The 15,396-nt window shown below is 39.4% G+C and overlaps 1 protein-coding gene and 1 pseudogene across 1 annotated transcript in view; both read left to right on the top strand.

Moving 5' to 3' along the window:
• Window positions 1-6,528: 6,528 nt before the first annotated feature.
• Window positions 6,529-15,396, top strand: part of LOC103120485 (alanine--glyoxylate aminotransferase 2, mitochondrial) — a 39,093-nt gene continuing 30,225 nt past the window's right edge. Inside the window, exons 1-3 of the mRNA XM_060191216.1 lie at window positions 6,529-6,763; window positions 7,216-7,308; window positions 13,560-13,692. Coding sequence (XP_060047199.1) covers window positions 6,545-6,763; window positions 7,216-7,308; window positions 13,560-13,692 — 445 coding nt within the window. The 5' untranslated portion in view covers window positions 6,529-6,544. The remainder of the gene's footprint in view (window positions 6,764-7,215; window positions 7,309-13,559; window positions 13,693-15,396) is intronic.
• Window positions 9,435-10,646, top strand: LOC103120481 (eukaryotic initiation factor 4A-I-like; annotated as a pseudogene).

Genomic DNA, 15,396 nt, shown 5'->3' with positions numbered 1-15,396 from the left:
GGACACCAGGGGACAGAGATCTAACCGGGAAACTCAGGAGAAGACCTATACCTCGGTGGCATAGCTGAGGGGCTGTGAAAGTCTCTTTGCATAACCACTAGATTATCTCTGCCACACCCTGCTTTATCTCTTGGTCAGGAGTCAGTGATTAAGCTAAGAAGCCTATTGATAGTTTAAAAGCCCTCAGGCACCCATAGCCTACAGGGAAGAAAAAAAAAAGAGGCTTTTACACCACTGAGCTCCAACTCAGGGATTGAAAAAACTGTTAACATATATAAAATGGTTAAAACAACAAGAAAAAATATTGGAGACTCGAACCAGGACAAGGGTCCAGCTAAAAGTCCTCCAGAGGGTGAAGCACAAAACAACGAGTTCAACATCCAAACATTAGCTAAGGAAATAATAATAGGAGTGAGTAAAGAATTTGAAAAAATTGTAATCAGAAATGCAGGAACAACAAATGAGAAAATGGAAGAAAATTCTAATTATCTCATGGTTATTAGAGAGCTGAAAGCTGAAATCACTTAGCTAAGAAGGCAACTAGCTGAACAAGCTAAAACAGTATCAGAGCAGGGCAACAAAATAGATGAACTCCAGAAAGCAGTAGAGGGCAGAGAGAATAGAATCTATGAGGCTGAAAACAGAATTAGCAAGATTGAGGATGAATTAGAGACAACTAAAAAAGAAGTAAGAGATCTCAAAAAGAGATTAAGAGATGCTGAAAACAACAACAGAGTCCTATGGGATGACTTCAAAAGAAACAATATACGCATTATTGGATTACCAGAGGAAGAAAGAGAAGGGGAGGAAGAAAGCATTCTCCAGGCCATAATAGCTGAAAATTTCTCTAGTCTAGACAACACCAAAGAGATAAAGATTCAAGAAGCCCAGAGGGTCCCAAACAGAATTAACCCAGACCTAAAGACACCAAGACATGTCATACTTAGATTGGAAAGGAATAAGGATAAAGAAAGGATCCTCAAGGCTGCAAGAGAAAAACAAAGAGTCACCTACAAAGGAAAACCCATAAGATTTGCAGCAGACTTCTCCATACAAACACTACAAGCCAGAAGAGAATGGCAAGATATCTATCAAGTGCTCAATGAGAAAGGCTTTCAGCCAAGAATACTATATCCTGCTAGACTGTCATTCAGACTAGATGGAAGCATCAAAACCTTCTCAGACAAGCAACAGTTGAAGGAAGCAACCATCACCAAGCCTGCCCTGAAAGAAGTTCTGAAAGGTCTCCTATAAACAACCAGACCACCACAAATAGGACATATATCAAAACACTCTAAAACTCTTCAAGAATGGTGTTAAAATAACTTCAATCTTTGATATCAATAAATGTCAATGGCCTGAATTCACCTATTAAAAGACACAGAGTAGGAAGATGGATCAGAAAACACAACCCAACAATATGTTGTCTACAGGAAACTCACCTAACTCAACAAGACAAACACAGACTTAAAGTGAAAGGATGGAAAACTATCATACAAGCCAATGGCCCACAAAAAAGGGCAGGAACAGCTATTCTCATATCTGACATGATAGACTTTAAAATAGATAAGATTAAAAAAGATAGGAATGGACACTACTTAATGCTCAGAGGATCAGTCAATCAAGAGGACTTAACAATTATTAATATCTATGCACCCAATGAGAAGCCATCTAAATACATCAAACTTCTACTGAAAGAGCTACAGCAATATATTAACAGTAACACAATCATAGTAGGGGACTTCAACACCCCACTATCTCAACTTGACAGATCATCCAGGAAGAAAATCAGTAAAGACATAAGGGAGCTAAATGAAGAGATAGATAAACTAGAACTATTGGACATTTTCAGAGTCATTCATCCCAAGAAACTGGAATACACATTTTATTCAAATCCACATGGATCATTCTCAAGGATAGACCATATATTAGGCCACAAAGATAGCATCAGCCAATTCAAGAGCACTGAAATCATCCCAAGCATCTTCTCAGACCACAGTGGAATTAAACTAACACTTAACAATCAACAAAAGATTAGTAACAGTCCCAAAATGTGGAAGCTCAACAGTACACTTCTTAACAACTTCTGGGTCAAAGAGGAAATCAAGGAAGAAATCAAAATGTTTTGAGAGTTCAATGAAAATGAAGACACAAGCTATCAAAATATTTGGGACACAGCTAAAGCAGTCCTAAGAGGGAAGTTCATAGCTATACAAGCACACATTAGGAAACAAGAAAAAGCACACATAAACAGCCTGATTGCACATCTTAAAGATCTAGAAGAAGAACAACAAAGGAATCCTAAAGCAACCAGAAGGACAGAAATCACTAAAGTTAGGGCAGAAATAAATAACATTGAGAATAAGAAAACCATACAAAAGATCAATGAAAGTAAATGTTGGTTCTTCGAAAGAGTAAACAAAATCAACAAACCTTTAGCCAGACTCACAAAACAAAAAAGGGAGAAGACCCAAATAAATCAGATAGTAAATGAAAGAGGAGATATCACAACAGACACTGCAGTAATTCAACATATCATGCGAGGCTTATATGAACAACTATATGCCACCAAGCTAGAGAACCTGGAAGAAATGGACAATTTCCTAGATACCTAGATACCTACCAACTTCCAAAACTAAGTAAAGAGGAAGTGGATAACATGAACAGGCCCATCACAGCTAATGAAATTGAAACAGTTATCAAAAATTTTCCCAAAAATAAAAGTCCTGGACCAGATGGTTTTACAAATGAATTCTACAAAACTTTCAAAGAAGAACTAATACCTCTACTTTTAAAAGTCTTCCAGAAGATTGAAGACACTGGAATACTCCCTGCCAGCTTCTATGAAGCCAATATCACCCTGATACCAAAAGCAGACAGGGACACAACCAAAAAAGAAAACTACAGACCAATATCTCTGATGAACATAGATGTGAAAATATTGAACAAAATTCTAGCCAACCGGATACAGCAGTATATCAAAAAGATTGTTCATCATGACCAAGTGGGGTTTATCCCAGGCATGCAAGGTTGGTTAATATACGTAAATCAATCAATGTGATCCACCACATCAACAAAAGCAAGACCAAAACCACATGGTCATATCAATAGATGCAGAGAAAGCCTTTGACAAAATACAACATCCCTTTATGATCAAAACACTACAAAAAATGGGAATAGATGGAAAATTCCTGAAGATAGTGGAGTCTATATATAGCAAACCTACAGCCAACATCATACTCAATGGTGAAAAACTGGAAGCATTTCCCCTCAGATCAGGTACTAGACAGGGCTGCCCACTATCACCATTACTATTCAACATAGTGTTGGAAGTTCTTGCCATAGCAATCAGGCAGGAGCAAGGAATTAAAGGCATACAGATTGGAAGAGAAGAAATCAGACTCTCCTTATTTGCAGATGACATGATAGTATACATGGAAAAAACTAAGGAATCCAGCAAGAAGCTTTTGGAAATCATCAGGCAATACAGTAATGTGTCAGGCTATAAAATTAAAATTCAAAAGTCAGTGGCATTCCTCTATGCAAACACTAAGTTAGAAGAAATTGAAATCCAGAAATCAGTTCCTTTTTCTATAGCAACAAAAACAATAAAATATCTAGGAGTAAACCTAACCAAAGAAGTGAAAGACTTGTATACTGAAAATTATGAGTCACTACTCAAAGAAATTGAAAAAGACACAAAGAAGTGGAAAGATATTCCATGTTCATGGGTTGGAATAATTAACATCATCAAAATGAATATATTACCCAGAGCCATCTACAAATTTAATGCTATCCCCATCAAGATCCCAAGCACATTTTTTAGGAGAATAGAACAAATGCTACAAATGTTTATCAGAAAAGACCTAGAATTGCCAAAACAATCTTGAGAAAAAAGAACAGAACTGGAGGCATCACACTCCCAGATCTCAAACTGTATTATAGGGCCATTGTCATCAAAACTGCTTGGTACTGGAACATGAACAGACACACTGACCAGTGGAATAGAATTGAGAGCCCAGAAATGAGGCCCCAGACGTATGGACATCTAATCTTTGACAAAGGGGCCCAGACTATTACATGGGGAAAGCAGAGTCTCTTCAACAAATGGTGTTGGAAACAATGGGTTGAAACATGCAGAAGAATGAAACTGAACCACTGTATTTCACCAAATACAAAAGTAAATTCCAAGTGGATCAAGGACTTGGATGTTAGACCAGAAACTATCAGATACTTAGAGGAAAATATTGGCAGAACTTTTTTCCGCATAAATTGTAAAGACATTTTCAATGAAACAAATCCAATTACAAGGAAGACTAAGGCAAGTATAAACCTATGGGACTACATCAAATTAAAAAGCTTCTTCACAGCAAAAGAAACCACTACCCAAACCAAGAGACCCCTCACAGAATGGGAGAAGATCTTTACATGCCATACATCAGATAAGAGTTTAATAACCAATATATATAAAGAGCTTGCCAGACTCAACAACAAGACAACAAATAACCCCATCCAAAAATGGGGGGAGGACTTGGACAGAATATTCACCACAGAAGAGATCCAAAAGGCCGAGAAACACATGAAAAAATGCTCCAAGTCTCTGATTGTCAGAGAAATGCAAATAAAGACAACAATGAGATATCACTTCACTCCTGTGAGAGTGTCATACATCAGAAAAGGTAACAGCAGCAAATGCTGGAGAGGGTGTGGGGTCAAAGGAACCCTCCTGCACTGCTGGTGGGAATGTAAATTGGTCCAACCTCTGTGGAGAACTCTCAGAAGGCTAGAAATGGACCTACCCTATGACCCTGCAATTCCTCTCCTGGGGATATATCCTAAGGAACCCAACACATCCATCCAAAAAGATCTGTGTACACATATGTTCTTGGCGGCACAATTTTTAATAGCCAAAACCTGGAAGCAACCCAGGTGTCCAACAACAGATGAGTGGCTGAGCAAGTTGTGGTATATATACACAATGGAATACTACTCAGCTGTAAAAAATGGTGACTTCACCGTTTTCAGCCGATCTTGGATGGACCTTGAAAAAATCATGTTGAGTGAAATAAGTCAGAAACAGAAGGATGAATATGGGATGATCTCACTCTCAGGCCGAAGTTGAAAAACAAGACCAGAAAATAAAACACAAGTCGAACCTGAAATGGAATTGGAGTATTACACCAAAGTAAAAGACTCTGGGGTGGGTGGGTGGGTGGGTGGGGAGAATACAGGTCCATGAAAAATGATGAATGAAATAGTGGGGGTTGTATTGCTAAATGGGAATCTGGGGGATGTTATGCATGTAAAAAAAAAAAAAAGAAGAAGTAGAAACGCAAAGCAGAAATTGACTGAGTTTGGAGTATGGCACCAAAGTAAGAAAGCAGAAGTATACTAGAGTTAGCAGTGAGTACCTCCCTAATACTTCCTCTCCACTTTTTCAAGCTTTGGGTCCATGATTGCTCAACAATTTGTTTGGCTTTGTATGTTAACTCTCTTTTCAGTCACCAGGTTCCAGGTGTCATCAGGATGCCGGCCAGACTTCCTTGGATTGAAGACACCACCAATATGTCCTGGAGCTCAGCTTCCCCAGAGACACACCCTACTAGGGAAAGAGAGAGGCAGACTGGGAGTATGGACCGACCAGTCAACGCCCATGTTCAGCGAGGAAGCAATTACAGAAGCCAGACCTTCTACCTTCTGCAACCCTCAATGACCCTGGGTCCATGCTCCCAGAGGGATAGAGAATGGGAAAGCTATCGGGGGAGGGGGTGGGATATGGAGATTGGGTATTGGGAATTGTGTGGAGTTGTACCCCTCCTACCCTATGGTTTTGTTAATTAATCCTTTCTTAAATAAAAAATAAAAAATAAAAAAAAGAACTGGTACAAAAAGAAGAAAAAAAAGTTCAGGCCAAGCAGACAGGAGAATCATATCAAAGTCCCTTTGGAATTTATCACAAAGACATCATCCCTTTATTGAAATAGAGCACTGCTCTTTTTTATTTTCTTTTGATAAGTATCTTTTGGTTTGTTATCAGTTTCTGATAAAGATTATACATCTGACAACAGGACACTCACCGATTAATTAGCCTGGTTACTTTTCACAGACAGGTTGGTTCTTCTTATCTAAAAAAAAAAAAAAAAAAAAAGAAAAATGATGAATGAAATAGTGGGGGTTGTATTGTTAAATGGGAATCTGGGGAATGTTATGCATGTTCAAACTATTGTATTTACTGTTGAATGTAAAGCATTAATTCCCCAATAAAGAAATAAATTATTTTTAAAAAAAAGTAAAAATAAAATAAACAAATAAAAAAAGTTCAAAAAAAAAAGAACAGATATTCTTAGGTAAAACAGTTAACTATTCCAAATTGAATGATACTTTAGGGCATGTGTTCTCTGCATAGAAACAACTGAAGTGGTTTGTTTATGCCTTTATGATAAATAAAGTCTTGCTACTCCAACGAAAGTACAAGTCTTTCTGACAGAATGTTCTCCCTTCAGAAATCTGTGCTCTCATGCCCTAGTTTACTGCATTCTGAGGAATGTCAAATAGCTCAATCTCAGTATCTGCTCCCAGTATTTTTTGTTTGTTTTGTTTTTTTTATATCATTCTTCTGGATGCCATTCTCACGTCTCTTTGTGCTGTTTTGTCTGTTGCAGACTGCTGCCAAGCTAAAGATCAGTATATTGAGCAGTTTAAAGACACTCTGAATACTACAGTGGCCAAATCCATTGCTGGATTTTTCGTAGAGCCTATTCAAGTGGGTATATTTATTTAAGACATTAATGGAATTGAATTTTATATCAGCAGAGTGTTTTACATTTACATTCTAGGGAACTCCAATTGTCTGAGTGATCTGCGTTGTGTCCCTCTTCAAATGCAGCTCAATATGTTGGTTCCTTTGGAAAGAGGGACTCCTGCTCTTCTTAACTGACTAAAAACCCAGCCCTTAAAGTCCCAGGCTGAGCAGATATATAGGTGAAGCTAGTGATTCCAAAATTTCTGGAGAAAACTAACCCACCACAATTGTTAAGTTATGTAATACCCACACTATCAGGGAAAGCCTACTTTTATTATCTTACCAAGCCTCCTTTATCAACTGTACTAACTTATTAACATAGTATTGTCAGTGAGAGTAATTTATCACTTTGTTTTCATGCTTTCAAATGGCCTTGACATTGTTAGAGGTCTTCCTGGTTTGGTGTTTTTCAGGGGGTGAATGGAGCTGTTCAGTACCCAAAGGGGTTTCTAAAGGAGGTCTTCAAGCTGGTGCGAGATCGAGGAGGTGTATGCATCGCAGATGAAGTGAGTGTGGGACAATGGGTGTTGCAAAGTAAGAGCAGGAAAGACACAGGGAGAGACCATTTTACTCCCCTCTCCTCCTATATCCAAGCAGAAAAATAACTGTGAGAAATCCCAAGGGAATGGATATTAGGTAATACAGTTTTGCTAGCTCACTGGTTGGTTCGATAGTAGATTAGTTGATCCTTTTTAATAAGTAACTTAGAATCCAAATATTCAAATTGAAGTGGGTAACATGATTTGATAATAGGTAATATAGATAATTTGATAAATAGATAATTTGATATTGCTGCCATCACTCAACACACCTGTTAAATTCTTTAACAAATCCTAATTTTTGCCAAAATAGTACTAACTAGCCTAATAGTATTCTTCTTTTCATAGTACCAAAACCTGTATGGAAATAGATATACAGGTATTTTTAATCCAAAACCTACACGAGAAGATGGCTACCATTATAGATATTCAAAAATTAGTTTCGGGAGTCAGGCAGTAGCGCAGCAGTTAAGTGCATGTGGTGCAAAGCTCAAGGACCAGCCTAAGGATCCCAGTTCAAGCCCCTGGCTCCCTACCTGCAAGGGGAGTTACTTCACAGGCGGTGAAGCAGGTCTGCAGGTGTCTGTCTTTCTCTCCCCCTCTGTCTTCCACTCCTCTCTCCATTTCTTTCTGTCCTATCCAACAACGATAGCCTCAATAACAACAGCAACAATAAAAACTCTAAGGGCAACAAAAGGGAAAATAAATATTAAAAAATTGAATAAAATTGGTTTCAAAAAAATTATAAAATAATTTGAGTTAAGTCCACATTGTTAGGATAAGCACAGCAAGTACTGCTTTGGGTTTGTTTTATTGTGTTTTTCTTTTTTGTGGGGTTTATTTTTGTTTGGTCAGTTGCTGTGGTGGCCAGGATAAAGCCCAGAGCCTCAAATAGGCAAAGTATGCACTACACTACTGAACCACACCCCAACCCAAGTGGACCTCTTTGAAAGCAATAAAACTCTAATAGAATCTGGTCCATAGTTCTCTTGTCATCGTCACCTATCCTCTCCTCCCTCCAGGAGTAGATCATGGAGTTCTTTCTAGAGGCACAGAGATGCATTGGATGAAGTACATTTCCATTTTGCTGCCCAGCTTGAAGTCACTGTTTTATAAGTGATGTATGCTGCTGAGCACACATCCTGGACTGTTGTCGTCACACCTATGCTGTCTCACCTTGTCTGAACCCATTGTTTCAAGATTCTCACTTCTTTTATATATTTTAATTTAATTTTTATGAGTTATTTAGTATTTATGTACAAAGTTATGAGAAAATGGGCACATAATACCATCCCATCCCCACCACCAGAGTTCTGTTTCCCCAATCTCTCCATTAAAAAACTGCAGTGATTCTCCCACAGTCACAGTTAAGTGTTGAGTATAATATCTATAACTATTTATATTTATGCTTATTTGTACTTTTTTCTATGCTCCTACCTTCTCTTCCTTTCTAAGTCACACCTACACCTGTTAAGTCCTTCCAAATGTCCTTCCTTTTTTCCTCTTCTCTCTGTCTGGGTCTTGGAGTTGGAGTTCAGAACCACTCTGTGGGTATGCAACAGCATTTTTTGGGGAGTGCAAAAGGTGAGAGTTCTGGCTTCTGTAATTGCCTGAAATGTTTGTTGTGAAGAATATATACCATCATTGAAAGGGAAATAAATCTGGAAAACCCCAAAGGAAGTCAGGTACTGTTCAATTAATCTGAAAAAGAAGAGGGAAAAAGAGAAAAAATCAGGGTTGACAATAAGTGTGACTTATTCAGTGAAGGTAGAACCATAGAAAAAAAAAGTAGAACCATAGAAAAAAGAGTTTACAAAAATATAGAGACATAGATATGATATATATGATATATGATATGATATAATATGATATGATATGATATGATATGATGTGATGTGATATGATATGGTATGATATAAATATGAAGTCAACTCATATCTGTGACCTTGGAAGAAATATTGCAGTTCCCACTAGAGGAGGATGAGAATTCTGGTGGTGGGAACCTTGTGGGAATTATGCCCTATTATCTCATAATTTTGTAAACCATTACTAAATAATTAATAAAAATTTGAAAAATAGAGTTTCTAAAGAACATGTCTATGAGTCAGTAATCCCAATCCAGAGACAATGGCCCCAGTGGGATGGAGCCCGAAGGTGTCATCAAGGTTATGATGTGATCACTCAAGCCCAGTCTGGGACTGGGAAAACAGCTGCTTTTGCCATATCAATTTTGCAGCAGATAGAATTGGATTTAAAGGTCACTCAGGCCTTGGTGCTAGCACCCACAAGAGAATTGGCTCAACAGATACAGAAGGTGGTCATGGCATTAGGAGATTACATGGGTGCTTCCTGCCGTGCCTGCATTGGTGGTATTAATGTCCGTGCAGAAGTGCAGAAGCTGCAGATGGAAGCTCCCCACATCATCTTCAGTATGCCTGGCTGTATATTTTATATGCTTAACTGTAGGTACCTGTCTCCCAAATACATCAAGATGTTCGTGTTGGATGAAGCTGATGAATTGTTAAACCGAGGATTCAAGGACCAGATTTATGACATATTCCAAAAGCTCACTAGCAATACCCAGGTGGTTTTTCTGTCATCTACCATGCCTTCTGATGTGCTTGAAATGACCGAGAAGTTCATGAGGGATCCCATTCAGATTCTTGTCAAGAAAGGAGAGCTGAGTCTGGAGGGTATCCAACAATTCTGCCCCATTCAGATTCTTGTCAAGAAAGGAGAGCTGACTCTGGAGGGTATCCACCAATTCTACATCAATGTGGAATGAGAGGAGTGGAAGCTTGACACACTCTGTGAAACCTTGACCATCACACAGGCCATCATCTTTATCAATACCTGAAGGAAGGTTGATTGGCTAATTAAGAGGATGCATGCCCAAGACTTCACTGTCTCTGCCATGCATGGGGACATGGTCCAAAAGGAAAGAGATGTGATCATGAGGGAGCTCTTCTCTGGCTCTAGCCAAGTACTGATCACCACTGACTTATTGGCCAGAGGCATTGATGTGCAGCAGGTTTCTTTAGTCATCAACTATGATCTTCCCACCAACAGGGAAAACTACATTCCTAGAATCGGTCACAGTGGACACTTTGGCCGTAATGGAGTTACTATCAATATGGTGACAGAAGACAAGAGGACTCTCCGAGACACTGAGACCTTCTACAACACACCACTGAGGAGATGCCTCTCAATGTTGCTGACCTCATCTGAAAGGAGCTGTTCTGCTACCTAGGTCCAGCCAGGGTCCAAACCTTGAGGGGCTCAGAAGGAGCAGGAAGCTGGGAGGGAAGGGAGCCAAGTGATGGACATCCTGTCATTTTCTTTCTTTTTTTTTTCTTTGAATAAATGTCACTTTTTGAGGCAAAGAAGGAAACCATAAAAAAAACTAAAAATATATTGGCTGTCTGTGCCAGGGAAGGCAGTATATTGCTTATACAAAAAGGCTTTCAGGGTGTTGAGCGGTGGCTGAGCAGGTTAAGCACACATAGTGCAAAGCGCAAGGACGTGTGTAAGGATGCCAGTTTGAGCCCCCAGTTCCCCACCTGCAGGGGGGTTGCTTCATGAGCAGTGAAGCAGGTCTACAGGTTTTTATCTTTCTTTCCCCCTCTCTGTCTTCCCCTCCTCTCTCAATTTCTCTCTGTCCTATCCAATAATGACATCAATAACAACAATAATAACCACAACAACAATTTTTTTTTAAAAAAAGGGCAACAAAAGGGAAAAAATAGCCTCAGGAGCAGTGGATTCATGGTGCAGACACCGAGCCCCAGCAATAACCCTGGAGGCAAAAAAAAAAAATACAAAAAGGCTTTCATGTCTAAGACTCCAAAGTCCCAGATACACTCCCCCCACCACCACTATCATAAACTAGAGCTGAACAGGGTTCTGGTAGAATTTATTTATTTATTTATCTATTAAAAATAAATTAAAATGATCAACCTACTTATATTAGAGTGTATGGAAGGAAGTATTTACAGGAGCTGGGCTGTGGTACACCTGGTTGAGCGCACTTTTCACTGAGCAAAAATCTGTGTTCAAGCCCCAGGTTCCCACCTGCAGGAAAGAAGCTTTCACGAGTAGTGAAACTGTGTTGCAGTTTCACTTCTCTCTCTCTCCTATCACATAAAGTTAAAAAAATTAAAGGAACAGGAAAAAGGGAAAGGGAAGGCATGGGAAGTGAAGGGAATGGAAGGAAAGAGAAGGAAGGGGAAGAGAAGAGTTGAAACCAGCAAAGAGACCCTGAGACCAAAAATTGACCACCATTACTATAAAATTGTTCCCTGCTCGCTGCTGGGTGATCCACCCAGATTCTAGTCACAAGTGGTCAGAATCCCCTGGGCTCTGTATCAGTCTCACTATCTTTTCCTGAACAGTTTTCCCCAACTAAAACTTGTTCATATATGACCTTGGGCTGCCCTTCAGCAGAATATTTTCACATTTTCTTCATGTGCAACTAAGTTGTTTCTCCAAGTGGACTGGGTCCCTCCAGGAACATACACAACAACTTTTAAGCCATCCCAGCCTACTGTGCCCACCTTCCCCTCCCTAATCTGCCCCATATAAATTTAGGAAATGTGAACCAATTAATATCCTAATGAAGAAATCCAATCTATTGTTTTTAAATAAAATAGCAACAGTGCCAGAAAAATAGTTCACTTGGATAGTATTCTGCTTTGCAATGTGCACAGCCCAGATTCAAACCCTACCGCCACCACATTGAAGGAAGCTTCTGTGTTTTGATCTCTCTCTCTCTCTCTCTCTCTCTCTCTCCCTCTCTCTCTCTCTCCCTCTTTCTCCCTCTCTGTTTCCCTCTCTTTCTCCCTCTCTGTCTCCCTCTCTTTCTCCCTCTCTATCTCCCTCTCTGTCTCTATCTGAAATTGAAGATGATGACAATGATGATGATAGAGGAGGAGGCACCTTTAGTTGGTTTATAATTAGAAACATAAGTAAAAAGGATAAATTCAACCCTTGAAATCAACACATGGCTCCACCACTAGACTTATTAGAATGGAAAATAGACTAAATTCAAAGAATACATATATTTGGAATGTCTCCAAATATGTGGTTTTAGCCTTCTTACTGAAGAGTCAAGGAGATTTCACAAGACTTTTCATGCCTAAGGACTGAATGGTCCCAGATTTAATCCTTCGCACTACCCAGACCTGGGTAGTGCTCTGGTCAGTCAATCTATCTGTCTGTCTGTCTGTCTATCTATCTATCTATCTATCATCTATTTATCTATTTATGTGAAAATTAACCTAGAATAATGAAATCATGCATTTGTGAAAGCCCCGCTGTGCCAAAAATTATTATTAATAATAATATAATTGGAAGGGAGCTGGATGGTGACACACCTGGTTAAGTGCACACATTACTGTTCTCAAGTTTCAAGCCTCTATACCTCACCTGCAGAGAAGAAGCTTCACAAGTGGTGAAGCAAATACTGCAGGTGTCTCTCTGTTTCTACCCCTCTCTATTTCACCATCCTTTCTCAATTTCTGTCTTATCAAATAAAGAAAATACTAATGATATAATTGGAAACTGTCTAATACCAAGTGACCTTCAGTAGGACTGTCCTAATGACTAACTGAAGACAAGAATACTTAGAACTGGTGGTGGTGCACCTGACTGAATACATACATTACCATGCACAAGGACCCAGGTTCAAGTTCCTAGTGCCCACCTACAGAAGGAAGCTTAACAAGCAGTAAAGTAATGTTGCAAGTGTCTTCCTGTCTTCTTCTCTATCTGCACCTTCTCCCTCATTTTCTCTCTGTCTAATCAAACAAAAAAAAAAAAGAAAAAATTACTGCCAGTAGTGGTGGATTCATCAAGTAGGCACCAAGCCCTAGTGATAACCCTGGTGGTAATAATTTTTTAATGATTAGAACTTTCTGAGCATTTACTATATGCCAAGCATTGTTCATAATGCTTTACTTTGGTTAATTTTTATAATAATTCTATAAGGCATGTACCAATGTTATCATTCCAATTTTGAGGATAAATGAATTGAAGTCCCAGATACTTAAATGACCTGTAATGGCCATGCAATTAGTAGGGACAGAGCTCTAGTTAAACTTCCAGACATTGTATGGGGGAGTTGCAATGATACTAAGGAGGAAGAAAGGGAAAGATCAGAAATTCAGAAGACATAGCCTTTCCTAAAAGGTTTCCATTGGTCTAGAATTTGTTTCCAACAGGTGCAGACAGGATTTGGAAGATTGGGCTCTCACTTCTGGGGCTTCCAGACCCATGACGTCCTGCCAGACATTGTCACCATGGCTAAAGGGATTGGGAATGGCTTTCCCATGGCAGCAGTTGTAACAACTTCAGGTAGGACCTAGGAAGTTTGTGTTTACTTCTGCATTCCTTGCATCAGTGAAGAACCATGTGTTCAGACTTGTGTGGATTAGAAACTATGATGGAAACTAGACAACACATTTCCCAAACAGTGAAAGAGAGAAATATTCTGTTTGTCAGATTATAGAACAGACAGAAGAAATTCAGCCCTCTTTCTTATGCTATCAGGAAGAATCATTCACCCATTCCCACAGCAAAGTGCATGTCCAACTCTACTGACAAGGTAAAGGAAAATATGCCACAAAACAAAACCAGCAGGAGATTGTTAACCAGTCTGAATCCAATAATAAAATGTCCAACAGAATCATATTCTTTTTTAGGATTTATTTATGAAAGAGGGAGAGAGAGAGAGAGAGAGGTGGAGTGCCAGAGCATCAGACTCAGGGCTTCATCCATGCAAGTTTGCTTCTCTGCTCACTGTGAAACATCCTGGCAGGATTCCTAATCTTTTTTTTATTTAATTTTTCAATTATAAAAATGAAAACATTGAATAAACCATAGGATAAGAGGGGTACAACTCCACAAAATTCCCACCACCAGAACACTGTATCCCATACCCTCCTCTAATAGCTTTCCTATTCTTTTTTTAAAAAAATTTTATTTAAGAAAGGAGACATTAACAAAACCATAGGATAGGAGTGGTACAACTCCACACAATTCCCACCACCCAATCTCCATATCCCATCCCCTCCCCAATAGCTTTCCCATTCTCTATCCCTCTGGGAGTATAGACCAGGGTCATTGTAGGTTTCAGAAGGTGGAAGGTCTGGCTTCTGTAATTGCTTACCCACTGAACATGGACATTAACTGGTCAGTCCATACTCCTAGTCTGCCTCTCTCTTTCCCTAGTAGGGTGGGTCTCTGGGGAAGCAGAGCTCCAGGACACATTGGTGGGGTCTTCAGTCCAGGGAAGCCTGGCCGGCATCCTGATGGCATCTGGAACCTGGTGGCTGAAAAGAGAGTTAACATACAAAGCCAAACAAGTTGTTGAGCAATCATGGGCCCAAAGGTAGGAATAGCAGAGAGGAAGTGTTGGGGGGGAGGGGTACTTACTGCAAATTCTAGTGTACTTCTGCTTTCAGGTATATATTTTGCACTATGGATTTTTTTTTATGAATACATGTGAACATATGCTCTCTCTCACAGAACCTGGTCTATATCTAGGTTTTGGGACTTTGTTAGAAAGTGATCCACCTGTGATGGAATTAGAGAATGCTATGAAAGGAAAGGTCTCACCCAAGTAATGAAGCTGAAAAATTGTCGTTCCACACCTGAAGTCTCTAGACACAGTCTGAGCTGAGGCATGTTGAGGTGGCAGTCGTTGAGTTGATTATGTTGCGATCAGCAGATGCAATATTATTTGATATGAATTGGGAGAGGCATGCGGGAAAGGGGGCCCTATCCTAAGGTTCCAGGACTGGGGGAAATATAGGCTCTATAGTGGAAACGTGAGGTTCCTGCTGTCTTAGGGTTCAAAAAGACAATGGATAGTTATTGTTATCATCACACTATTTGGTAATTGGGTTACCTTTGAAAAGTCCTTTTGTTAGGGTTTGCTGTATAATACCCAGTATCTTGTATGTAGCTGTGCCACCGGTTACTTCTGATCTACTTGGTCTAGGCTTTTGAGAGAGTCCGCATATGAAAGACACAGCCTATATATTTAAAAAGACTCAG

Source organism: Erinaceus europaeus, chromosome 5 (assembly GCF_950295315.1).
Source record: "Erinaceus europaeus chromosome 5, mEriEur2.1, whole genome shotgun sequence".
Lineage (NCBI taxonomy): Eukaryota > Metazoa > Chordata > Mammalia > Eulipotyphla > Erinaceidae > Erinaceus > Erinaceus europaeus.
Note: the sequence above shows the minus strand (reverse complement) of the source record. Positions and strands in the feature narration are given on the sequence as shown.